This window comes from Heterocephalus glaber, unplaced genomic scaffold, assembly GCF_053883595.1.
Source record: "Heterocephalus glaber isolate CG9 unplaced genomic scaffold, H.glaber_assembly_v1.0 deba00001429, whole genome shotgun sequence".
Lineage (NCBI taxonomy): Eukaryota > Metazoa > Chordata > Mammalia > Rodentia > Bathyergidae > Heterocephalus > Heterocephalus glaber.
The window spans coordinates 21,529,606-21,557,367 of record NW_028258294.1 but is presented as its reverse complement, the minus strand read 5'-3'; the positions used below and the strand labels follow the sequence as shown (position 1 = coordinate 21,557,367).

Sequence of the window (27,762 nt, the reverse complement as noted above, 5' to 3'; positions counted from 1 at the left end):
AGTTAATGTTGCCTTCCTTCTGGTGGAATGGATTATCTTCATACTTAGTAACTGGTAAAAAGTAAATATTTGACTTGTTAGTTTGGTTATAAATGTAGTAACATTTGTAAGCAAATATATCTGGATGAGTTAAGAAAAAATAGTCTAAATCCTAATGGGTTTATTATAACACATATATTGCTTGAGATTTTCATGGGAGATTTACAAAAAGGGAATATTTCATCTTGGTGAAGGTTTCAGATACTTTTCTCTGTTTTGGAAATAAATTTTCTTCTTCTGAATTAAGAAAACAGGATTTTATATTATTCAGAATAAAGTATTCATTTCTTTTTGCATTATACCAGGCTAGAATTTGATTCTCAATTCTCTTGACTTTAAATGTCAATTAGTTGGATTTTATTATTATTTCTATTCTATTATTGTTTGTTTTTAATAAGGAAATTGGGCCAGAAGAATTTTAAATATTACAAGCAATGGTAGATGCCTATTGGCAGAGTGTTAGTAAGTATCCTAATTAAGAATTGGAGATGGAGAGGATGAGAAAAGAATGTGCCTACAGTCAGCTCTGTAGACACCAGGCCACTTCACACGTGTACAGTTCCCTCTGATCTACCCCATTACACTCCTTTCTGAAAGAGATGTCAAAGAAAGAGCTATCATCAGTAATTTTACTTTGGTATGAAGCAATGCCAATATGTTGTATTCTTAGAGTTATCTGCTGTGCCAGCCTTCTATACTATTTGTGAATTAGAGACTAAGGGCATTTTAGGATTCTTATTAACCAGAGAAACAGATAAGATATTTATTATGAGAAAATGACTCATGTGATTATGGATGATCAGTAGTACACAATCTATCATCTGCAAGTTGGAGGCCTAGTAAACCAGTAGATGGTTCTAGTCAAAGTCTTAAGACCTGAGAACCAAGGCAACCCATGTCCTAAGGCTGGAGAATTGGGGAATGGATAGAGTAAGTTCCACTGATGTTGGTCCCAAAAGCCTGAGAACCAGGAGTCCTAGTGTCCCAGCTCAAGCATAGATAGCAAGATCAACTTTCCTCTGCTTTTTTGTTCTATTTGGGCCCTCAGCAGATGGGATGATACTGCTTACATTAGTAAAGGTGATCTTTATCAGTATATCAATTTAAATGTTAATTGCTCTGGACACACCCTCACAGACACATCCATAGTGTCCTCCATCCTCAACTCTCTGGGCATCCCTTGCCTTAGGATGACATATGAAATTAACTATGATGATATTCATTTCTGGTAATAGGGAAAGAAATATTAAGATTCTCAGAATATCTGAAATCATGTTGCCTACCCACCCAGTAGGTTCCTTGGAAGAGGGAGAAGAAGGGAACAAGCCAATGAACTGACAACGTGAGAATGAAATGGTGGAGAAGAGAACTGGGATGAAAACCTAAAAGGAAAACAAGGAGGGATCTAGGATTATTTATAGAGAATTATTTATTGGGAAAGAAAAGTAATGTCATCTAAAGTTGTTTTGTGACTCTTCCTCATTTATTCTTTTTTGTTGTTGATTTTACTTAGATATTGACAAAAGTATTTAAAGCAAATTAAAAATAAAACATGTATCCAAGTAAAACCCCAGAGAAGAAATTAAATAATTCCATCTCCATCCCAACACAAACATATTCCTCTGTCCATAACCTCGTGTATTAGCTTTTCCCTAGGACAACAGCATCTACATGTTATGTCATCCGGGACATAACTTTCTAGGTTTATGAAAGCATGTTATGTAATCTGTAGAATATATTCTTGTTAAAAATAATGCTAACAGGAAACAAAACAAACCAAAGGAAAATTTTCTGCTCCATGCTTTGCCAAAGATATCTCTCCAAGTAATAATTTATATAATATCACGATATATGATATTGAATTCAAGGTATTTAACAACCCCTGAAATAAAATGGTAGGTCTGGAAAGCACTAATGTGCATACAACACTGAGAATTAAGCATTAAGGAAAACTAAGGTTAAGTAAAACAAGATCACTGTCAGCCATTGCATATGCTACTCAAGAGATCAAAATTGCTGGCCATCATAATAGTTCTGAAAAATGCTCCCAGTGATTATTAGAATTTTAAAACATTAGGATTGTTTTTCTTCAACTTTCTTTTTATCAAAAACTTGCTTTGTTACCTATGATATTAGGAATGGCCCAAAACACATCATAAACATTTAAGGTTCTGGGAAAATAGACAAAGTAAAAATATATTCCCTTGTAGAGATGTACTATTTCAGATGACAAAATAATCATTTCTTATATTATGCTTATTAAATTAATGTCTTTTTTCCCCTCAAGAAAAATGACATCATATCAATTGGGATTAAAAAATTCAGGCTGTACTTTATTAAAAATTATTTCAAAAGATTTCTAAACATTTAAATTTAATTAACTCTAAATAATGTTATCTTTCTGAATTTTCCTTGACAAGAAAACTGTATTTAATTCAAGTAATACTCCCTTAGGTGAGTTTTGTATGTTGGCTATTAACTATCTGATCTATAAATTATGGCACCATTAATCAAAAATGAATTGTAAAATTAGTTATTAGGGCCCTAAAATTTTTGATACCTATTGTCAAGGACTTCCCTTGCTTGCCTCATTAATTGATTTCATATTTGTAGCATGCATATAAGGAGTCACTGTTCTAGACAATAACAAAGTGTGATATGAGATGTCACTTGAGGATTACAATATAATGATATAATACTGGAGAAGCACTTACACATTAGGAGAAGAAGAGATATGTAGATACACATTCTATACAATGTGCATATGACCACTGAAAGATTTATACACACAGTGTTCACTAAGTTATTTTCTTAAATAGAAAAACATTAGTCAAGAAAAGATTTTGTAATTTCACTCAAACTGAAATATATTATTATGTATTCTCTAAATGCTTCAGATTGTCAACTAATAGTATATAATGTGAACAGATTCCCATATTTCCAGGAAAGAATTAGGTATGCTATCTTATAGAAAATATACTGATGATATTAAATTGCCGATCTTGTTTCTTAAAAAATTTTTTACCAAGAGTGCTAATGGAAGCAATGTATGAACACCACTGGTGTGATATCTTTAAGGATGTAGTCTTTCCACCTAATACCTAAGTTTTAGGAATAAAGAAGAATTCATTTGATGATTATAAGAAATTATAATTTGAACTTTTGAAGGTGGATTATACTCAAAATGTTTATTTTGCTTGTTTATTTTTTTACATGGAAAAAGAGTGTATTTGTTGTTATCATCATTTTATAAATAGAATTTCTATTACATGATGTTCTTAAAATATTGCCTATTTCAATTTTATTATAATTTCTTGTATATATATATATATATATATATATATATATATATTCCTTAAGAAAGAGAACTCCTTAAGAAATGCCTAAGTGGACCAAGTTACTTCAGATATTGTACAAAATTTGTGTGGATTTTTATTGTATGGATTGTCAATAGGTAATGTTAGTTATTCACCTTGCCTCTTCAATACACAGGTTAATCTGTGTATTGGTTACTTATAGTCTGTACAGTCTGATAGGTAAATATAAAATAAAAAGTTACTGGCAAGAAGCCCTACTACCAAGTCTGTATGATCATTGTCATGGCCCTTTAATTACTTGTTTAAAGATCTGTACTTAAAGTCAATATTCTGGCTCAATTTGATATTATTTTAAGATACTGTAAAATGTGAACTCATTTGCATGTAAAGTAAAACACATATTAAAGTTATGATTGAACCTGAAATATCATCACAGAGACTTTTTTTTTTGGTACCAGGAATCAAACTCGGGACCTTGCACTTGCCAGGCAGGCAATGGCACCACTAAGCTAAATCCCCAACCCCATCATAGAGACTTGTGAAGGAGAAGTTACTGTGAAATGCTCAGTATTTGGTTTGTAAAATGTATGGTATTTGGTTTTCATCTTCATTTTCTGACGTATGGCTCCTATAATCTTTGGAATCTCTGGAGTGAAAGGAGTGTCTTTGTTTACAGAAATAAGATGCTTGATGGTCAACCCTTCCCCACCCCCCAAAAGCCTTCAGCATTGAGACTAGTTATTGGAAAGATCAAGACATGATTAGAGTGCTTGGACTTTTAGCTCTACTTCCCCACCTCTGTGGAGGGAAAGGGCTCAGAAAGTTGATTATCAGTGGTCAATCCTGACTATGAAATGACATTTTCATAAAATCCTAGAGAACAGAGTTTTTAAGACTTCTGGATAGCTGAACACATGGAGGTTCCTGGAGGGTGGTGTGTCCAGAAAGGGCATGAAAGTATTTCATGAACCCAGTGCATGACTTTCACTCACTATTCATCTGCATTCTTTGTAACATCTTTCATAATAAGTAAATACACATAGTAAATTGCTTTCTGAGTTGATCTGGGAAACCAATAAAAGCCAAAGAGGGGCTGAATCAGCTCACCACAGACAGGTAGGTCTGTGGACACCTTACCAAGGTTGCAAATCATGCAGAATGGGCCAAGTCAGCCCATGCCCCAGCATCAATCCACTGGACACCCCCCATTCTGCTCCTCTGTACAGCTACCTGGTACCACAATACAATGACGCAGAGGACACCGGACCACCAGACCATGGTACTGGGCCCAGCCACTCCTGGCCCAGAGGTAGGGGCTTCTGAGCTGCCATCCCACTGCTCCTGGTCCAGAGGAAGGGACATCCTGGCCACCATCCCTCCCACTGCTCCCAGCCCAGAGGAACGTGCTTCTAGGCCACCATCCCTCCCGAGGCTCCCGGCCCAGAGGTAGGGGCTTCTGAGCCACTGTCCTACTGCTCCTGGTCCAGAGGAAAAGGCTTCATGGCCACCATCCCTCCTGCTGCCCAAGCCCAGAGGAAAGGGCTTTTGGGCTGCCTTCTGTTCTGGCACTCCCAGCCCAGAGGAAGGAGTTTCTGGGCCACCATCCCTACCGCTGGTCCAGGCCCTTGTCCCATCTATCGCAGCTCAGAGGAGGTGATACTCATAGTCGGCAACAGCACCCCCCCCACCTCCCCAGTCAAAATGAGAAAACACGTGAATAAGAATCAAAACCAGACTCCCAGATCATCTACAGCAACCCCAAAGGGAAATGAGATGGAACATGCTGATACTCAACCACCTGGACCCACTGAACTGGCAACAAAAGGGGATCTGGAAAAAATGAAATCAGAAATAATTTCTCAGGTAACAGGAGAAATTGTGCTCCTAGTGCAAGACATGATTAATAAATCTAGAGAGGAGCTCAGGAACATGATGGAATCCCAACATAGGAAACAAATGGAATCCGTACAACACATGCAAATAGATTTCCAGGAAATGAAAAGCTCCACTGAAAGTCTACACAGCAGAATGAGTCAATGTGAGGACAGAATTTCAGATATAGAAGATAAGATTGCAATTAATGACCAGGAAAAGAAAAATTGCTTCAAAATTATAAGGGAACATGAGAAATCAATCTAGTAGCTGTTAGATGATGCATAGAAGAATAACATAAGACTGATTGGAGCCAATGAAGAAACAGGAGACAGTGTGGATGACATAAAAAATTCTTCACAGAAGTAATGGCAGAAAACTTCCCAAGCAGGGGAAAAGAGCTTGACATACAGATAAGTGAGGCATATAGGACTCCAAATAGCCTTGATCAAAAAAAATCTACACATAGGCATATAATTGTTAAGATTCCAGAAACTCAACAGAAGAACAAAGTTCTCCAAGCAGTCAGAGAAAAGAAACAAATCACATACAAAGGAAAGCCCATCAGAATCACAGAAGACTTCTCAACACAAACCATCAAGGCAAGAAGAGCTTGGAGTGACATATTCCAAGCCCTAAAAGAAAACAGCCTCCAACCCAGATTGATGTACCCTGCAAAACTATCTTTCAAAAGGGATGGAGAAACAAGACACTTTCATGACAAAGAGCACTTTAGGAACTTCGTGCATACCAAACCAGCACTCCAAAGAATTTTACACAATATCCTAGGAACAGACATTGAGGATCATGACCCCAGGAAGCCCAACAGACTGAACCCATCTGGCATGACAAGAAATTAAGTGTAAAGGGAGAGAACCCAACAAAAAGAAAAAGTCATGGCAATGACAAGTCAATACGTTTCAGTTATAACTATCAATGTTAATGGTCTCAATTCACCAATCGAAAGAAATAGACTAGCAGAATGGGTCAAGAAGTAAAATCCAACAAAATGCTGCATACAAGAAACACACTTAATTCAAAAGGAAACTCATAGACTGAAAGTTAAAGGGTGGAAAACAATACTCCATGCAACAGGCACCTGAAAAAAAGCAGGAGTAGCTATCCTCTTTGCAAATCAAGTAGATTTCAAACCAACACTGATTAAGAGAGACGAAGAAGGACACTACAACCTTGTAAAGGGAAGAATCCAAGAGGAAGAGATGACAATCATAAATATCTATGCGCCAAACACTACTGCACCCAACTATATGAAACAAATATTAAAGGACATGAAAAGTCATACATGCATTAATACAATTGTAGTGGGGGACCTCAACACCCCACTGTCACAAATAGATCAACTAGACAAAAAATTAGTAAGGAAATACTAGAACTCAATCGAACTCTTGAACAAATGAACTTAACGGATGTTTCCAGAGTGTTCCACCCCACAAAATCAGAATACACATTCTTCTCAGCTGCACATGGGTCATTCTCAAAAATAGACCACATACTCACACATAGAACATGTTGAAGTAAGTGCAAAGGAATTGAAGTTATCCCCTGTATATTATCAGCCCATAGTGGAATGAACTTGGAGATCCATAGCAAAAGAAACTCAAAAAATTTCATAAACATGTGGAAATTGAACAACACACTTCTGAATAACCAATGGGTCACAGAGGAAATTAAAGAAGAAATCAGACAGTTCCTTCAATTACATGACAATGACAATACAACATATCGGAATCTATGGGACACAATGAAAGCAGTTTTATGAGGGAAATTCATAGCAGTGAATACTCATACTAGGAAAGCAGAGTGAGCCCAATTAAACAACCTGATGCTGAAGGTCAAGCTTCTAGAAAAAGAAGAGCAGGACAACCCCAAAGCTCATACAAGGGAGAAAATTAAAAAGATCAGAGGAGAAATCAATGCAATGGAGACTAAGAGAATGATACAAAAAATCAATGAAGCCAAGAGTTGGTTCTTTGAAAGAATCAACAAAATTGACAAACCCTAAGCCAAATTTATCAGAAAAAGGAAAGAAAAGGCCCAAATCCATGCAATTAAGAATGAAAAGGGGGAAATTACAATAGACCCAGCAGAAGTCCAGAGGATCGTCAATACCTACTTCCAGAACCTATACGCCAATAAGATGGACAACACAGAAGAAATGGACAGATTCCTAGATACATATGAATTACCAAAGTTGAACGAAGAAGACCTAAAAATTCTGAGCAACACAATATCAAACAATGAAATTGAAAATGTAATTAAAACTTATCAACTAAGAAAAGCCCAGGCCCTGATGGCTTCACTGCTGAATTCTACAAGACATTTAGAGAGGAACTGCTGCCACTACTGTTTAAACACATCAATGAAATTGAAAGGGAAGCAATACTCCCAAATTCATTCCTGGAAGCAAGCATCACCTTGATCCCCAAAGCAGAGAAAGACCCAACCGAAAAGGTGAACCATAGGCCAATCTCACTAATGAACAAAGATGCAAAAATTCTTAATAAGATAATGGCAAACAGAATGCAGAAGATCATCAAGAAGATCATACACCCTGATCAAGTGGGATTCATCCCAGGGATGCAGGGATGGTTCAACATATGCAAATCAATCAATGTAATACACTATATCAATAGAGCCAAGTACAAAAACCATATTATTATCTCTATAGACACAGAAAAAGCATTTGACAAAATCCAACATGCATTTATGATAAAAACCCTACAAAAATTGGAATAGATGGTCTCTACCTCAAACTGATAGAAGCCATCTATGAAAAACCAACAGCCAATATCATACTAAATGGTCAAAAACTGAAATCCTTCACACTAAAATCAGGAACAAGACAAGGATGTCCACTATCACCACTGTTGTTCAATATAGTTCTGAAAACATTAGCCACGGCATTTAGACAAGAGAAAGAAATAAAAGGAATAAAGATAGGAAATGAAGAAGTCAAATTGTCATTATTTGCAGATGACATGATACTGTATATAGAAGACCTCAAGAACTCCACCAAAAGTCTTCTAGACTTAATAACCAAATTCAGTCAAGTAGCTGGTTACAAGGTCAACACACAAAAATCAATAGCTTTCATCTACACGAATGATAGACTCACTGAGAGAGAAATAGGGCAAATAATTCCTTTCACAATAGCATCCAAAAAACTGAAATACCTAGGAATCAACCTAACGCAAGAAATCAAAGACCTCTTCTCTGAAAACTATGGCACTCTGAAAAGAGAGATTGAAGATGATATCAGAAAATGGACAGACATCCCCTGCTCCTGGGTAGGAAGGATCAACATAGTGAAAATGGCCATACTTCCAAAACTGCTATATAGATTTAATGCAAGTACAATTGAGATCCCACCAGCATACTTCATGGACCTTGAGAAAACAATCCAAAAATTCATTTGGAACAAGAAGAGACCAAGAATAGCAAAAGCAATTCTAGATAACAGAGACATGGCAGGGGGTATCCCAATCCCCAACCTGAAACTATACTACAAAGGTATTGTGATACAAACAGCATGGTACTGGCAAAGAAACAGACTTGAGGACCAGTGGAACAGATTAGAAGATGCAGAAACAACGTCAGCCACTCTCAGTCATCTCATCTTCGATGAAGGAGCCAAACACCCTCCCTGGAGGAAAGATAGCCTCTTTAATAAATGGTGCTGGAAAAATTGGGCTTCAACTTGCCAAAGATTAAAACTAGACCTATATCTCTCACCATGCACTAAACTAAAATCAAAATGGATTAAAGATCTAAATATTAAAATAGAAACACTGAATCAGTTGGAACAGAGGTTAGGTAGAACTCTTGAAGACATCGGTGTAGGAAAAGATTTTATGAACAAAACCTCAGTTGCCCGTGAACTAGCACAAACAATCAACAAGTGGGATCTCTTCTTATTAAAAAGCTTCTGCACAGCAAGAGAAACCAGCAGCAGTGTGAAGAGACAACCCACAATGTGGGAAAAAATCTTCACCTGCTCTTCCTCAGACAATGGTCTACTATCTCGAATCTATAAAGAACTTAAAAAGATCAGACCTCCCAAATTTAAAGACCCAATCCGAAAATGGGCATCTGAAGTGAACAGACATTTCTCAGACAAAGAAGTAGAAATAGCAAATAAATACATGAAAAAATGTTCAACATCACTGGTCATTCGAGAGATGCAAATGAAAACAGCACTGAAATTCCACCTCACTCCAGGAAGAATGGCTGCTATCATGAAATCAACCAATAACAATGCTGGCGGGGCTGTGGGGAAAGAGGAACCCTCCTCCACTGCTGGTGGGAGTGTAGACTGGTGCAACCACTGTGGAAATCAGTATGGAGATACCTCAAAGAACTAGGACTGGAACTCTCATTTGACCCTGCTATTCCACTGCTGGGGATCTTCCCCAAAGAATTAAAAGAATCATACCACAGTGGTATATGTGCACCCATGTTCATAGCAGCACAGTTTGTAATAGCTAAAACTTGGAAACAGCCCAAATGCCCATCAACTGGACACTGGATCAAGAAAATGTGGTTTTTTATGAAATCGAGTACTACTCAGATAAAAAATGAGAAATTAGAGACATTTATATCTAAGTGGATGCACATTGAGGCGATACTCTTAAGTGAAATAAATAGGACACACATGAATAAATTCTTAATAGTTTCTCTGTTGTGAGAAACTGAAAGTGTAAATAGGGACTAAAATGTATAATTGATAATGTGAAATAGGAAGAAAAGGGGCAAAGGGGAAGGAAGTGGCAGAGACAGGGGAAAGGATAGAAGGGAATGGCATTAATATGAGAAAATGGAAAAATAGGAACAAAATCTTTGTAAATAGGGAGGAATGGAGGGGTTGAAGGGAGGGCTGTGCAAGGGCGAAAAATAAGAACCAAGAGTGACTATGTAAAGGTGCAAATTTCCAATGATGAATGTCATTATATTGTATACCTTAAATGTACCAATGATTAGAATTAATAATCGATAATGCAAAATAGGAAGAAAAGGTCCAAAGGTGTAGGAGTAGTGGGAGGGGCAGGGGAAAGGAAAGAAGGGAAAGGAACAATGATGAGAAATGGAAAAAATGGAAATGAAGTCTTTGTAAATAGGGAAGGGTGGAGGGGGTGAAGAGAGGGCTAGGAATGGGGAAAAAATAAGAACCAAGATGCATGATGTAAATGTACAATTCCCAATGAGAAATGTAATTGTGTTGTATACCTACAGTGTACCAGTAAAATAATTTAACAACAACAACAACAAAAAAACCAAAGAGGGGTCATAGGAACTCTGATGCACAGTCATTTGTTCAAAAACACAAGTGAAATAACAGTTTGGCATCTGAAGTGGGGACTATCTGGCAGGGACTGAGCCCTTAGCCAGTGGTACCTGATGCTAACTTTAGGTAAACAGAGGCAGGAATGGATTAAATTAAAGGGCACCTAACTGGTGTCTACTGGAGAATTAGCCAGAGAATTGTTTGGTTGATGGGCATGTGGAAGAAATTCCATACATTTAGTGACCCAGTATAATATATTGGACGTTCTGTGATAGCAAGAAAGTCATCTTGGTTTGATTTCTCTATCTATGTAGTTATCTTAATTTCAGTTAAGTTACTGACCATGATTTCTCACAGGTAAATTTATGAACTATAAGTTTCTTCTTTAATTAGAAGTTTCTCCTCACAGTTAGGATAAAGTACTGATAAAACACATCATCTATTTTCTGATTTTAGCAATAATAAGGGTCAATATATTTTTGCTAAATCACAAAAGTAATACAAGCCTATTTCACATTGAAAGTTAGAATTTCCTTGCTATAGACTGGAATTTGGACTTACCCCTGTCTGTGTCATAGAGGAAGACAAAACAGTTCCATTCATAGTGGTCCAGCAGACTTAGGAGGGCTCCTCGTAACGAAGGCCTTAGCTGCAGCACAAACTGGCTCTCCCCCTCCGTAGGAAAGCTTGGTGTGATGAGAGAGATGTGTAAGGCGCTGCAGAATGAGGTCAAGGTATGTACTGACCTCTTATCATAGAGTCCAAAAATGGCAAATACTCCTCTAGAGTACTGGGAACAGACTAAAATGAAAAAAAGAAAAAATAAACTATTAGCATACTCTAAAATTGTTGACTTGGGTTTCTCCATCCTGTGAAATAATAAAAAAAAATGAATTGCTGATGTTAGCAATATAAGATAAAAAGTTAAATGTACGATTAATTATACAATCGTGCAATAAATTCTTGAGCTTGTACTGAAAGCCATGCATTGATTGAAGCTGATCAGTCAAATTAAGAAGACATTTTCAATTAAATGGATATTAGACTAAAATTAAGTAATATACAGCCTTCCATATAATGTGGGAAATCTAGAGACTTTTATGTGTGATAAATCTAAATTTTACCTGTTTGTCTTCCCACCTGCAAAAATGCAATAATACTTTTGAATTTTCAAGTATTACTTGAATAAACATTTAAATTATCTTCTTCACAAGCTATATGCTATCTTCTCTAATCTTGAAGCAGATTTTAATTCAATTTTTTGTACATATAAGTATAGTTTAAATATTTCCATTTAAAAAGAGACTATTAGAGGACAAAATGTAATAATTGATCTAAAGCCAAGAAAAGTTATTTAGATTTTATGCAATAAATACCATTTATGTTTCTAGAAATTGTACTAAGATTTATAAAGAAATCTATCAAAAAAGAACATACAGGTTGAATTCTATGCACCTCTGGGAAACAGAACCAGTCACTTAAGTAGATTGACTAGTCTGGAAGGCTTGTCTGACAGTGTGATTGTCTACACCTCTTTTGTAAGATATTAGGAATATTATAATTTAACCATTGAGAACTTTGAGCTTTAATGCAATTCAATTCCTATATTAGTCAATTGCATGAATTTACTATTGCATTTGTTGATCTAGTAAAGCAAGTAGCTGGATTAGATCCTAACCTCATGAATGTTCCATCATGGGTTTATCATAGGTGTATTTGCATAAATGCTTTACCCTTAGGCTATGACCTGGCACTGCTTTGGTCCTTCGTGTTCTCGTATTTTTTTGTTCTATGGATTTTCATGCAAATTGTGGATCTGTTCTCAAACTTTACATGGCACATAATCAACTACTCTTTTTTTTTAGTTTTTATTTTTTTCAACTACTCTTTTTTGTTTTTTGGTGCTAAGCATTGAACCTAGGGCTTGGCACATGTCAAGTAGGTGTTCTATCATTGAGCTACACACAGAGACACTGGTTTAAACGATGCATATTTTATTGTACTGAAAAAAATGAGTTGAAGGGCTTTAGAATTTAAATCTAAGCTGCATTTCAGTTGGATGCCAAAAACTATATAAAACTTTAATACTTGTTCAAGAAAATATAAGCAAACAGGTTTTACATGTCATGTACTTTAATTTACTCATTTATACACAATTTGCTCAAAATACACAGTGTTACTCTGTTATGGTACATTAAGACCACATTATTTTTCATGCTTTAGTTTTCAATGTTTTTCTAAGGATCCCAGGAATTCTCCAGGAGGACTTGTGTAGCTTTCCATGGAAAATACTGGTAAGAAAACATTGGTAAGGGTAACTTTTTCTGTTACACTTTCTCCTTCAAAAAAATTCCAAAGCATTTCTGCTTTCATCCATTTCAGAGATTGAGCGACTACCTGTGCAATTAACTACTAAATAATGGATATGGTTTACTAAATGCTTCATTTACATATAGGTGGGCCTTTTGGAATATGATTGAACTATTGGGGTGTTAGAGCTGAGCTGCTCTCTGGAGATGATCCCTGTACAGAGGAGGCAAGTAACTGAGGCCTGAGGATGTCACCTGGAAGGCTGTATTTCCCTCCCTAGCTCCTATCTTTGCTCTCTGCTTCTTGGCCTCCATGACATGAGTGATTTTTTTTTCTGTCAGACCTTTCCACTGTGCCTTCCTGTCTTGGAACTGCTCAAAGATAGACTCAAGCATGAGTCAATTTTCCTCTTAAAGCTGTGAATGTCAGATGTCATGTCCTAGTGGGAGAAAGTGACTATGACATAACGCTGAGAAAAAAACTAATGAATTATGCAAAAAGTCCCTCTATTGCTTATTCTTGCTACATAGTTTTCACTGTAATCATACTTCCCAGTATTATGATGCTTACTAAGATATTTAGCTCATTTCAGTTTATTCTACTGGGCCTCAATAAATTTAATACTTTCTGATATTTAGTCATCTTCTATCTGATACATCTTCTAGTATCTTCTCATCTTCATTTGGATCATCATACATATCTATTTTTTAAATTTTTATAGTTCTCTGCCACTCTACTTCTTTTTTAAAAAATTCTTTTTTTGGTACATTTTAGGTATACAATACGTTTACATTTATCATTGGGTACTTGTACCTGTGCATGATGTATCTTGGTTCTCAATTTTTCCCCATTACCTGTGAGGCCTTCACCCCCTCCACCCTTCCCTATTCATATAGATTTCATTTCCATTTTTTTTCTTTTCTCATAGTTTTTCCTTTCCCTTCTTTCCTTTCCCCTTCCTCTCCCACCACCCCTAAAGCTTTGGACCTTTTCCTATTTCAAATTATCAATTATTCATTTTAATCATTTTAATCCTTATTTACACTTTCAGTTTCTCACACTAGAGAAATTATTCAAAATTTACACGTGTGTCCTATTTATTTCACTTAAGAGCATGGCCTCAACATGCATCCATTTAGCTATAAATTTCTCCAGTTTCTCATTCTTTATGGCTGAGTAGTACTCCATTTTATTAAAAAAACCACATCTTTAGGCAGTTTCCAGTTGATGGGCACTTGGGCTATTTCCAAGCTTTAGCTATTACAAACTGTGCCGCTATGAACATGGGTGGACATATATCACTGTGGTATGATTCTTTTAATTCTTTTGGGAAGATACCCAGCAGGGGAATAGCTGGGTAAAATGGGTGCCATTCTACTTCTATTCTTATATTCTTATTTTTAATTTATACATCTAAGACCAACTAACATTGCTTCTGGTTTTATTCTGTCACTAACATTTTATTCTTCCTTTGAAGATTTCTGGATGTAGTATTATTCTAACAGTCTCTCTCTTTTTTTTTTTTTTTCTATTTAACCTGGATACTATGCTTGGCATGTGACGATTATTGGGCTTCCTGTGATACCTTGAACAATACTGCATTTCATGTATTTAAATTTAGAAATATAACTATTTCCATAATTATTATAATCTAGCTTTTTTTTTGGTACCGGGGAGCAAACTCGGGACCTTGTACTTGTGAGGCAGGCAGCGGAACCACTGTGCTAAATCCCCAGCCCTGTAATCTAGCTTTTGAAAAACTCATAAAACAAAATTTTGCTTGGCTATTTTTTATACCACCTATTGTTGCTTAGCATACAAATAATTATTCAAATAATGGAACTTATAGACCATACAAATGTATACATAAATCAATGAGGGAAAGCTAAACTGAATATAAAATTTGTTCAGATTATATGAAAAGAAAATTAACTGACCCTTACCACGGTCATATAAAATGACAAAAACACCACCAAGAATTAGTGCTTAGTCACTGAGTAGATGCAATGATATTAGATTGATATGTATTTTGGGATACAAACAGTAATCAGGAAAAAGCATTCATTCAAATAATCCAATCATAATTTTAAGTGCATATTCTATATTTTGCTTCACTAATGAGATCACTTGGATCATGTATTATGTAAATAAACACATAATATAAACACATGGTAATAAACCATTCATCTTTTAACCGATCACATCAATTAATTAAATATGGCTTCTCATCAGGTAATCACCCAGTTTCATTCCAGTACCACATTCCAGATGCTGAACTAAGTTATTATATAATTTATGATGATTTTTAGCCCTACATCAAATGCAAATTCAGTAACATTTTCTTAGCTCAGTGTTTCTCAAGTTGTGAAAAACTTTCTAAACCAAGAGATGTGTTGAATTTAACATGAGGACTGCAGTGTTGTCCAAAGGAATCTAGACCACTCTTCCATCTATTGCCTTCCTCCTTTCCCTTTATTGTATCTCCAATTTCCCTCCTCTTAATGTTTTCTTCTAACTGCTTTATAAGCTCAACTCTTTTATTTTTTAAAGCAAATAACTTTTTAACCCCATGTTTCCTCTCACTATATGTATTATCAATTCTAACTATGCAGAAATTTCATTTGCCAGCAAGCATTGCTTGATTCTTTCATCCTGCCTATGTGGTCTTTTTTTTAATTGTCATAATTATTTTCTAAACACACTGAATTTCTTCAGCTGTATTTGTTATAATTGTTTTCATCTTGTCCATCTCTAGCAATAGCCACTAGTCTCTTGAGTATCCTAATCATCTTACATTTCCAAGGGATATATTTTCTGAATGAATAAGTGAAAAAATAAACCATAATACTTTCAGGAAGAGAATCATTTTGTGTAACTTCATACATTATAATTCTCTCTGAGACTTTATTTTGCATTACTATCATTATATTGTAGTAAAACTACTTTGTTAACTACTAGGTTTACGTATACTATTACATGTAGTAAATAGAAGGGGTGATCAATAAATGGTGAAGATTTAAATTGAAAAAATATTATAGTGAAGGACACATTGCCATTAATCCTTCTCAAAATACTCCCCCCAGCTCTGAACACATCTATCTTAGTGTTCTTGCAACTTTCTGAAGTAGTGCTGTAAGTCCTCTTTCATCAGTGTTGTTACAAAGTTGTGATAAAAAATTTGGTGAAGGCTGCAGCTAAGTGATAGTCAAAGAAAAGGCAAACTCATAAAAAAAAATTACAGTGTGTCCTCATCTAACTTCTTTAGCAGATCTAGTACTGGGAGACTTATGGCAACACTTCAGAGTCAAAATGACCATGAAATGTAAACATTTCCAATCGATTCAAGATGCTCAAACAGCCATGAAGAGATACTCACAAAAGAGTAGCAGTGAAATTTGATAAGGGTTTTGGAAAGTAGTATGTGTTTCAAATAGTTGCAGAAGGTAGAAGAGAAAATTGAAAAACCACATAAAGCAGCACATAAAAGACTAGGCCTATTTTTACAACTGCATCCAAAACAACACACATGTCACAAAAATGGTCACATGGTAAAAGTCCTATAATTCTTAATGTCATTCTTCATGAATGACTAAAAACAAGAAAGGTACTTTTTGTAGTAAGAGCAAATTTTTAATATATAATACAATATAATCAATTATGGTCCAATAGCGTTTATAGACTTAATCATACTATGTGACTGCAAGTCCGCACCCTCTGACTTACTTCTTTCCATTTCCTTCCTTCCTTGCACCTCATAAAGACTAATTCTTGTTTTCTGACTCTAGTAATCACATACACTGTAAATACATACAATGAAAAATAAACTAAATAAAATAAAATGAATGATTAAATGAATACTGGCAGATGACAAGATTTGAAACTGTGACTTGAAGGTGGCAGCAATTTAGAACTTCATGATTTCTCTTCAGCACAGTACACAAATGGTGACCAAAGGGGAGAATTGTGAGGAGCAAATATGTAGGAGTTCAGTACTTTTCTTCTTCAAACACACTACTCTCATGGCTTTCTCAGTACCACATTTTCCTCCATTTCCAGTGTGACAATTTCTTTTCAGTTTCCTGTTCTTGCATTTCCCTGTCTAATCAATTTTTAAATGTTAACATAGCAGTTCTTTCACATACTCTTTTTTAGGACATTTAATCCATTTTTGGACATTAGAATATCATCCATATTCCAAAGTTCCATGGTTAATATCTTTAGTCTCACCCTTTCCAGTGAGCCTCCAGCATAAATATAAATACTAGTTTACTTGACATTGCCCATCGGTTAGCTATTCAACACCTTCAACATAGCTGAGCCAAAACAGAACTCTTCATTTTTTTCCAGCCAAATCTTTTATCTGTTTGACCATATTCCAATGAAAAGTATGACCGTGTACCAAAACACTGGTTTTTTTTTCCTTTCCCTCATCTATATCATGACCAGACCTTGAAAGGTTTACACTCAAAATATCTAAAATATTCATTCTCTACTTTATATCTCCACAAGGCAGTCACTTTTCTTGCCCAGTCTGCTACAACAGTATTCAAACTCTACTTTCTATGTATATTCCATTTTCTTCTTCCCCATTATTCTCCATTAAGCAGAGAATATAAATAAGATTGCCTCTAATATCTCCTTAAAATTCGAGTAGCTTTTAAATCACACAGTAGTATATAGAAGCATATACTCTCTTTTTCTGTTAAATTCCCCTTCTCAGGAACTTTCAGGGCCTTTGCCCTAGCTGCTCCATCTTGCTTGACTTTCATATGGCTAGATTCATCACCAATCTTCTCTTAGCAAAAATATCAAGTCCTCCATCTCTTCCTGGCTTCTCTATGTGATGTGATTTCCATAGTCTAGTTTTTTACCATAAGATCTTGCCTTATTTTTTTTCAGCTCTCACCATTATTTGAAATTATCTTATTTATATGCTTGGTTATTTATCTAATATCTCTGGGAAAAATAAGTTCCACAAGTAGAGGTAATTTGAATATCTTGTTTTCTGATATATCCTAGGCTCCTATATTAGCACATGGAAACTACTTAATATTTATTGAATGAGTGAAAACATGATTTTTGGTGAAAGAAATATAGAAAGAAGAGGAACTAAGAGAATGTGGAGTGACCTGGGTCAAAGTCTCAGAAGTCTACTTTTAGTTCTCTGAGTAGAGTCTGACATTTAAAAGTTTCTATTTCTACAGTGATGCTGGGCAGTTTATTCTTAGTCTCTATTTGTGTTTCTTCTCCCCATTAGACCATGAACTAACTCATCACTAGTATTTAATTAAAGCACAGTTTCTGAATGTTGTCAATTACTATGACATAGAAATTTAATAATTCCTTGTAAGGAAACTAATTGTAATCACAGTATATATTAATTGTTTAACAATTTAGTCTCATGTGATGAGACAATCTTCTTCACAATTGACAAAACATGCCTCTATATTTTCTAATTTTAAGATCAGAGTGATGTTTTATGCACTTAACTTTCCCCAGCTGGAGTATGAGGACACTCAGTGCACTCAGCGGCAGAGAGACTGTACCTGAGCATGACATATCGCTCATTTCAGGTCTTGCAGTCTCTCCACAGCCTCGTGCTGCAGTCTGCTGGTCCTTGATTGTCCTTGTTACTGTGTTTTACTCTGTACTTACCTAATTACTACTGTTAACTATTAGAATCCTGCTATTTATCTTTCTTTTGAAAACAATCTTATAACCTCTCTGGATTTAAAAACTGATTTATCTAATGGACTAATGGTTCATTTGAAAACTTACAAAGTCAGACTGTGATAGTTCAGCATCCTTTTTCTTCCTCAGATTATCTGATGATCATATGACAAGCTCCCAATGTTCAGATCTGAAAAAGCTCACTTAGATGGTGGATAAAGCGTGCTGGGCCCAGAATTCATTAATTTATGCCCTTAAGGCATTATCATAGGTTATTAATATGTAAATGGTAATTTTCTTAGAATTCGAAATGGTGGTTAGCTACAGTACATAAAGTTACTGAAGCTAATCAATGACAAGCTGAAATGCAAATTACACAAAATATTTTACTTGAATTCTATCACAATTAAGTATTTTAAGTTTCTCAGATGTCTTCTCTGAAGTGGCCTCTGGACTGTGCTGTCAAAGATCACAATAGAGGCAATCACAAGCTGCAGTTGCACAGCCCTGCTCATGCCTGCCTTCAGTTTTATGACATCTCAGCTAGAAAGCACATTTCAGTTCTCAATTAAACTAATTGAGAGCTTGGTAAAAATATGCAGGCTTGTTTGCACATCTCTTTCTGGAGTCAGGGCATCACAATGGAAACACATGGCTCATTCTGCTTCCGAGGCCTATAAAAGAATAAACAGGAGGCTATTTGCATTACTCAGGACCAGGAGCAAGCTTCCATTCAGTGTAAAGATGGCTTCCTTGGCAGTAATTTGGAAGCCGTAAAGATCACATCATTCTTTTTCACTACTAATATATAACTATAAAGGCTCCAACAAGTGAACCTTTGGTAGGAAGGAAGGTGAGAAGAGAGGATGAAACTAATTTCAAAAAATGACCTAAATAAAAATAGGTGCATTTGCTTCTTTACCTGTCAGTTTCCAATGATGGGTAAACAAAGTACAGTACAGAAAAAAGAGGCACCCAGTGATTTACTGGTCAGCATTCAGAAATTTGGAATATATTTTTACCTTTAATTGACTCCTTAATGGAAACATTTGAATCCTATCTATATTTTATACTAACTGGGTTGCATAATTGCAGTAAGAATCTTTTTTATGCCACAGCAACATTTTTCAATGTCTAAATAGTATGTTTTTTCTTTTAGCTTTCCTTCCTCAAAAGAGACATAGGTGTCTTCTAAAACAGCATTTAAATGTATTTTTGAAGTAGATAACATCAATTAAAAGTGGAATGGGGTAATATTTGTGGAGATAGTTGACTGTGTTTTGGAAACATTATTCTCATGAATATTAGATCTTCTGAAAAACTGAACTGTCATCAATTATTCTGGGTTCCCAATTTTGCCATATTTGTAATGTCTGTTTGTGCCGTTAGGTATAACTCTAAGTGATACTAAGTACTGAGACGGTTTTAATCATTGTTTTTCTTCTAGCATCCGGTCTAAAGCTTGGCACATAATTGGTAGTCAAAAAGTATGTGCTGAATGAATAACAGAAAATCGAGGTTATGAAGAGGTCATGCATGAAAGGCATTTGACACTAATAAAGAAATTTTGCCTAATGAATCCACTGAATGAATTAATGCCTTACTGTATTTAAGATGACACAGTTACCAAGGTTAATCTAGATGTACCTTGTTTGGAATTTTCCATACACAGACTTTTAATGGAATTATGTGCTTTATGGTATATCCAAAGGCTCTGATGTTATGTCTTGAGTGTGAGGGGGAGCATTTAGGCAGCTAACCGGGGAAGGGGAAGAAATTAACAATTACTGCATTTCTTCTGTGTGTCAGACTCTGTAATAGTCATTTTATAATCATTATCTTAAATTTTATGACATTCTTACAGGTAGGTTTTAATTTCCTTGTTTTTTTCTTTTTTAATATCAAAATTTGTTGAAGTTACATAACTAATGTAAGGCTATACATCTAAGTGTTGGACAAAGCAATTTTTAACTTATATCAGATTCCAAAATTCATGCTCATTCCACAACACTTTTGAAAAGAAAAATCTCCAGCTAAGTACTTATTCCATCCTGCTCTGCTGAAAGGATTTTGGCCATTATACTCTTACTGCTCCTGTAAGAGGCACTATAAGAATACTTACACTTCATGGAAACAGAAGTAGGTCTTAAGGGATTATGGAAAATCAGTTTCTTGTTAAGAAGCCACTTCTTAAGGCAAACTGAGTTTTAGCTGTCAGTTTTAAAAGGACAAACACATGTATAAGTCAGACCAATGAGACTGAAATATCCAATGTTTCAAGTTTTTATTTTTTATAATTGTGCTATGTTAAATCCTCCTGCATAAAATCCTAGGAGAGAATTTAAAGCTAACCATAGTTAGATAAAAATATTAAACATTTTCATGGTTTAGAGTCTTCAAATATAAAAACAAATGCTAACCAATTTCTTCCCCTTCTAAATTACAATATTAGAGCTAGTAGTCAGATGTTTGAAAAGAGTATAACATGACTAGTTTAATGTGTTATGATTCAATATTTTGCCCTACTTAAATTTCAAGACTGGTAGTCAAACATTTGGGTGGTATACCAAGAAGGAAAACGTGAAACAAAAGTAAAAAGCCATTTCAGTTACTTTCTCTGTCAAAGCTGTATTTCGAAGACAGCTTTTTGAATTCTCAGACACATTCCCTGAGTTTTTATAAATAAATTTTGTTTTATAAAGTTTTTTAGTTTTTGCCATTAATTAGGGTATTATGGAAAATAGAATGGTGCCTAATAAAAATGCAATCTGATTTTCTATTGTATTAAAGCATGACTTATTAGTCAAATAATACTGTTAATAATCTTTGCATCTGTGTATATATTTGTGTATATATATGTGATTTGGGCTTTGGAAAATTATAATAGCATATACTTTAGTGTAATAATCACTATACTCACAATATTAAAAGTATTAAAAATTGAAGAATACATTTCCATGATTGTACATTAAAAGGTATTTTTATAACAACTCAGACTTAGAATAGTTTGAATTCTTTATGAACAAAGAAATCAGAGTTTAGATTAGAAGCTTGACATATGAAAAAAATTAAGGTATATATTTATAAAATATTTTAATAATATATTGTATTTGTAAATATATTAATAATAAATCTATAATAAATTAGTGGATATTTGAGAGTATATATTTTATTTATTGTTAGTTGAGAGGAAAACACTTCTGAACATGGAAAGTGCCCTGTCCTTTGCCCTTTTATTATTCAAATTATATTTTGTGAAATTTTTTCTTAGAGAGTATAATAAATAATTCTGTAGATTGTTGCTATGGGTCTGTACATACTTTAATTACTCAGAATTTTAGTCAGTTGTGTTTACATGTCATATAAATTATTCTCCTTTCTTTTCTGTTGATTAAAATAAATGAGTTGCCTTATTTCTCTGATTTACTTACATGCAAATAGACATGTAAGGCAAAACACATAACATTGAGCCTTTAGGCAGTTTATTGGTTTTGTAACTTGAATTTTTTTCTGACTTAATATGCACAGACATCATGGGCCTAAAGTTTCTAAGAACTTAATCTGAGGACTATTTTGTGTGTGAAATGGCTACCAAGATCAATTCAGCATATACTTACTGATTTGAATATTATGTTTTTCGTAATCTGGGGGGCTGAGAGCATAAAAATAAGTAAAATATATTCAATAATTTTTAATATAACAAATTAGAACCTTATGTGACAGTGTTATTTCCATCACAGGTAGAATAAGTGTTCATTTAACAATATTAAGCATTTCCCTGAGTTAGGGACTATGCTAGGTGGTGGGGTACTCCTCCCCAGTATAGAATTCCTATGATCCCCACTCCTGTGCAATAACAAACATTGTAAGCAGAATTTAACACTTGTAAAAGATCAAAGGGTGTTACAAGGATGTGAACTTTACCTGAGTTTTAACTAGAAATTTGTCAGTTACACGATGGGGAAAACTTTTTAGACATAACAAATGACAAGTGCAGAAAACTATACTGAAACTGAATGATTCTGTTTGGTACCTAGAAGGAAGGACAGGATGGAGAGAGAATAGTGAGTGATAAGCGAGGTACAAAGATGAGTCTTGGATGAGAGTGTAAGGAATCATGTGGATTTTGGACTTCATCTTAAGGGAAAAGGTAAGCCTCAATCCTGTTCTGAAGCAGGAGAGTTAAGTAATCTAATTTATGTCTTCAGAATGTTAGCTGCTGGGTAGAGAATTAATTAAACAGGCCTAGAAATACATCTGGGAGTCTTGGAAGCTGGAATTGTAGTATTCTAGGCAAAAGTTGTTGAAAGTTCAGAATTCAAGAGCTTCAAAGATGGAGAGAAATACATGGAGTCAAGGCATATTTTCCAAGTAAAATTAGGAGGATTTGGTGATTAATTACACATGGGCATTAAATACAATTCACATTTCAGACTCTGATTAAGGCAACTGGCTCAGTGTCAGTGTGTTCATCAACTCATTGAGGTGGGTAAGCTGTGGATGGTTTAGTGAATGCAATTTTGTACATGAGTTTGAGACGCTTTCAGGAAATTAGAGGGAAGATATCAGTTAGGGAGTTGAGTACACCTATGTGAAGTTGGAGATATAAGTTTGGGATATATTAAAAAATGATCACTAATTTATAGGAACAGAAATAAAGGTTTTAAAATGTTTGGATTTCTTTGATTTCTTTAGAAAACCAAGGAATAGGAACATCAAATCCTTAAATATATAATGAATATATCAAGTTCATATTATGTGGAGGTGAAATCTTCTAATATCTACTTGCAAATAAAAATTGGTTTACTACATGCTAGATAGATAGATATTGAAATGGTAGAGGCAGGAAGACATTTTCTTTGGGCTTTGGTATTCTATTATTATTTTTCCATGCAAGAATCCAGCAGCACACACTGAGGAGTCTCAGCAGCTCAGGTCACTCATTTCCCTACCAGTGGCTGTTTTGTAGCATCACCATCCCATAATCATTCAGCAACATAGGACTGCTTCTATAAACCTGCACACCTCCACTTCTACTCTTTTTGTTGCTTCCAATGCTTCTCCTGGCTCACACCCTCCACTTAACAGTGGACATTTCCATAGATCAACTCTGGACCTCCCACACTTTCAAGCAAGTTTCTTTACAAATTGCAAGACAACTTTCCACAATCACAATCTCTCCAAAAAAGTCTAAATTAAAGCATTAACAGCTACCTTTATATTTGTATTTAATTCCTTATTGCTCATTCTTTTTCATTATACAGATAGTAGCCATACTTTTGAACTTTCTAATTCTAAAAACCTTAGAATCATCTTGTAAATATTTTAGTAAATTTTCTACTACTTAATAGTTTTTTATATTAATTCCTCCATTGCAAATAAATTGTGTAGTTTTTGACTCATGATTAGATGCTAACTAATATAGATTATGATATTGAATTTGCCAATTCAAACATGTGTCCATAAGGTATAGAAGCAGTCACCACAGGCACCCTCTGAGGCCACCCATGGCTTGGGGCCCCAAAAAGTCCAGATGAAAGAGGTTGTATGCTGTGTTCTGGGCTGAAACCTAGCAATGTCACAGTATCTTCACTGGCCACTAATTTTTGTGTAATCAATCTAGGCAATGTTCATGCCTTCTTGTTCTAGTTGTCTAATCCTCCTGCCAATTCTGGGATCACTCAATAACTTAATAACACTTAACAAACTCATTTTTCACTTAAGGAGCCAGAATGATGTTGCTTACTACTAAGAACTCCTAGAAATAGCTAACATTGACTACTAAAACTGTTCCAGACACTTCTAATTACTTTGTATGTATTATAACATTTAATAATTATCAATAGTCTTCATTTTATAGATGGGGAAACTAAAGCCTAGAGAGACTAAGACTTGTCAAAGCTCACAGAACTAAGAGGTGAGATTCAAATCCCGATGCTGATTTCTGAATCTCATGCTCTTAATTACTATACAGAAAACTCTTTATTACTTTTGTGACAATGTGATCAAATGCAGCATTTTATTTTCCCCAACAACATAGGAATTATATTTCTCAATCTAGAAGAGAAAATATATTGTGTGCCATTTGTGTTCATGCCCTAGGCTCAATTTTTAACAAATTTAAGACCAAACTGTGTCAACTATTTCTCTGGTTATTTTGCTCTTATCATTGTCTGTCTACTTTTCACTGTTCGACAAAAAACCCTAGTGAATTGGGAAATCCAAGCAATATGTTATCAGTTCTCTGTCCAATGAATAAGTCAGATCAGGGAGGAAGGATTTGGAATTAAAGTTAATTCTACTAAAATCAAGGGAAATAAATTTGTGAGAACATAAAAATGCTTATCCTCCCTTCCTCACAATTTGAATGAATTTGCTTCCTATATCTACACACTTGAACTTGCTAGTTTGTTCTTTGGAACATTATCTTATTAATTCATAACAATCACTGCCCAATCATCTTTTTACTAAATATGTTTATATCTTTGTTTTGGAAAAAAATTTATATTTTTATTTTAAAAGTGTAATTGATCTAATGATCTAACTCAATCATTCTTTAAAGGATATTGATTCAAAAGGCACATTAAGGCACTAAATGCTCAACTTCTGTACTATTTTAGAAAAAGGCAGGGTTTAAACAATTTAAAGAGCCTATCACACTCAGCTACATTTTAAAAATTGCATAATTTGATTAAATTGACATTTAAATGTCAAGTACTTTTTCAGCATTTCCTTTCTCATGATTGCTCACTGCTGAGATATTTGTGCGTAATTAGGAGGTTTTCTCCCCATCTTTCTTGTTTAATTGGCAACAATATCTCTCTCTGACCTAATGCATTGACATGTTGGAAAGTCCATCTGTCTTTCCTTCAGAATTGATTGTGGGATGGAGCTAGGGGCAGTAAAACTGACTTGCTACATTCCTAAAAGCATTAAAATTTAATTGAGTGAAAATCTTTTAAGTGAAGGAAAGTTCATTCCAATAAGTTGACTTACAGAAGGGACAAATTCTAAACATATGAATTTAAGTTTGGTGGTGCTATGATTTTATTATAGAAATGTCTTGAGTTTGATTAAAGAGCCTAAATTTTACTTACCTAATTTTTACTTATTTTATTTATGGCATCCAATGAACGTGGAGTACAATTATAACAACTTAATAAAACATATATTGTATACGTTATATATATACACATGTATAGCTAACCCGAAATATAATTGCACAGAAATGCAAATTAAATTTTATCATTTTTTCTCTTGAACTTAAAGCTTTCAAAGAAATAATAGTCAATGTTTCTAAGAGGGTGAAGAGGTGGGAGATTTTGTTGACTACTCAATAGAAACATGAACTGGTACAACTTATAAGAACTACAACTTATTATCTACAAGGAGTTTTAACTTTATTATCAGTTAACTTTTGAGAAGAGATTCTAAAAGACTAAAACACAAAGATATTCTATCTCAATAATACAGAAGAAGAGGGAAATTGTAAACAAGCTAATTTTCCAATATTGAAAGATTTTACAGTTTCACAGTTACATATACAATATGATTTCAAATTAGGAAAGAGTACAGAACATATATCAAGAAAAGTTGTCTCTGAGGGATGAGTATATATAATTTTTATATATGCTTTTATGAGTTCCAGCCTGCAGCATACTCATTAAAATTGACATTTTCTACATTTACAGTTGAGGAACAAGCCTTATTTTGAGTGCAGGAAAAGTACTTCCAGAGAGAGTAACAATCCTTGCTCTCTAGGCCAAAATTTTCCTTCATATCTCTGCTGCCACTTAGCACAGGCCATAGAAACTCCTCATGCCCAATACTGATGACTGAGAGGTAGAGATTTAGCCTGCTATAGCAATGGCAGAGGAAAGAATGCTCCAGGCAGAAAGGAGAAAATTTAAAGGTCAGGGTGAATGATTGCATAAGTAATTTGTGTAATTATCTGTTTAATTAAGCTTTCCTTTTCTGTTTGGTTGTAAACCACGCTGGGGAAGGATCTTCTGCAGGAATCTGTTTTTTGGCATTTTATATAGTACTTTGAACTATTAATAAATATTTGTAGAATCAATGAATAGATCCAATTATAGAATGCTCCCTAATGTGTGTTTGAGCTTAGATTCATAGATTACTTTTGTAAACAACAAAATACATGTTTACAAATGTTATGCTAAGATTTCAAATTAAACTTTAAGAGTATTTGAATCTGTTTATTTTTCTAGCAAGTTTGTGAGAATAGAGGAGAGATTCAAAAGACAAATGAAAATTCAAGCAGAGAACAGGAAGATGAGGAGCTGCCTTGGTTCACAAGTACTTTGCAGAAACAAACATGAGCAGAAAGACTAGAATATAAAACCATTTAAAACTTTCCCAACTTTAGCTGTGAGTGACCTATTATGAAACTCAAGTGGCTCCACAATTAGCAAAGGACATTGATTGCCTAGATAAAAAAGTTCCTAAACATAGGACTCAAATCACAGTGTGATCAGCTAAATGAGAAAGAGAGAGCAGGTCTCAATTCCAGAGAAAAGGCTGCAATGCTGGGAAGAAGAGCTACACAATACATACAGCTCTGCATAGAAATGTGTTCTTCAAGTCACACTGTGCCATTTTCATTTGACTTTTGGGAACAAATATCTCTTTCTATTTAAAACAAAGCCCGGGGCCTGTCAGGCACTGAATAACTAAAATCCAGGTAATTCCTAAAGATGCTTTGTCCCAGATATCTCTAGGTGACTTTAGTGAGTACACCAAAGGAGCAGTTGATTACTCTCTAGCTCAAACCTGTGTTGCAATCAATCCTGAATTTTTGCACAAGTCTTCACTGGGTTATGGGACAGGTTGGGGATTTACATACTTATTTGGATACTTCTAATAAATGTGAATGGCCATTTGACAATCAACCAAGCCATATAGTAATGTGTTAGTTTAAAGCATAAATGCTGAAAGGGCCAAGTAGGTAATGTGAGGGAATGAAATAACTTGATTATAAGTCAACCAGCCCACTTCTTGTCCAGTTTTTTTTTTTTTGGTACCTGGGATAGAACTCAGGACCTTGCACTTGCAAGGCAGGCTTGTGCCACACAGCTAAATCCCCAGCCCAACCCTGGTTTTTAATAACCTAAATATTTGGGCTCTTTCAACAAGAACATGTTTTGTTTACACATTCTCCATTTGCTCCAAAAATGTGCCTTTTCACCTTTGTAAAAAATTATAATTTCAAAAAATTTATAATTTCTCAGCTTA

At 34.8% G+C, this 27,762-nt stretch overlaps 1 protein-coding gene across 10 annotated transcripts in view; it reads right to left on the bottom strand.

Moving 5' to 3' along the window:
• The window catches only part of Gria4 (glutamate ionotropic receptor AMPA type subunit 4), a 364,899-nt gene that overhangs the window by 231,502 nt on the left and 105,635 nt on the right, over positions 1-27,762 (bottom strand). For all 10 annotated transcript variants that reach the window (XR_002386758.2, XM_004856477.3, XM_004856476.4 and 7 more), the window contains one exon: positions 11,092-11,331. Coding sequence is in view for 9 of the 10 variants with exons in the window: in XM_004856477.3 (XP_004856534.1) it covers positions 11,092-11,331 (240 nt within the window). In the remaining variant the exon portion in view is untranslated. The remainder of the gene's footprint in view (positions 1-11,091; positions 11,332-27,762) is intronic.